This window comes from Penaeus monodon, chromosome 24, assembly GCF_015228065.2.
Source record: "Penaeus monodon isolate SGIC_2016 chromosome 24, NSTDA_Pmon_1, whole genome shotgun sequence".
Lineage (NCBI taxonomy): Eukaryota > Metazoa > Arthropoda > Malacostraca > Decapoda > Penaeidae > Penaeus > Penaeus monodon.
The window spans coordinates 4,496,382-4,496,614 of record NC_051409.1 but is presented as its reverse complement, the minus strand read 5'-3'; the positions used below and the strand labels follow the sequence as shown (position 1 = coordinate 4,496,614).

Here is a 233-nt window from a genome sequence, read left to right as displayed (position 1 = left end):
TCGAAAATTCTGGAAAAAAAACACGAAAATTCGGAAAGACAGAATATTAGAAAATGCGAGAATACGGAAACCTAAGATGCGCACTCAAAATTTGTCTTCATATTAAGCTTTGGCATTCCAGAGAGTATGGGTTGGTGATTCTATACATCATCTACAGAAAAAGAATGGGGTCTACATAAAATTTTGAGATAGCTAAAACATAAAGAAAGATAGGAAGATAGCGAGACAGACGA

The 233-nt window shown here is 34.8% G+C and overlaps 1 protein-coding gene across 1 annotated transcript in view; it reads right to left on the bottom strand.

Moving 5' to 3' along the window:
* Positions 1-140: 140 nt before the first annotated feature.
* The window catches only part of LOC119588812 (peroxidasin-like protein), a 7,565-nt gene continuing 7,472 nt past the window's right edge, over positions 141-233 (bottom strand). The window contains exon 5 of the mRNA XM_037937458.1: positions 141-151. Coding sequence (XP_037793386.1) covers positions 141-151 — 11 coding nt within the window. The remainder of the gene's footprint in view (positions 152-233) is intronic.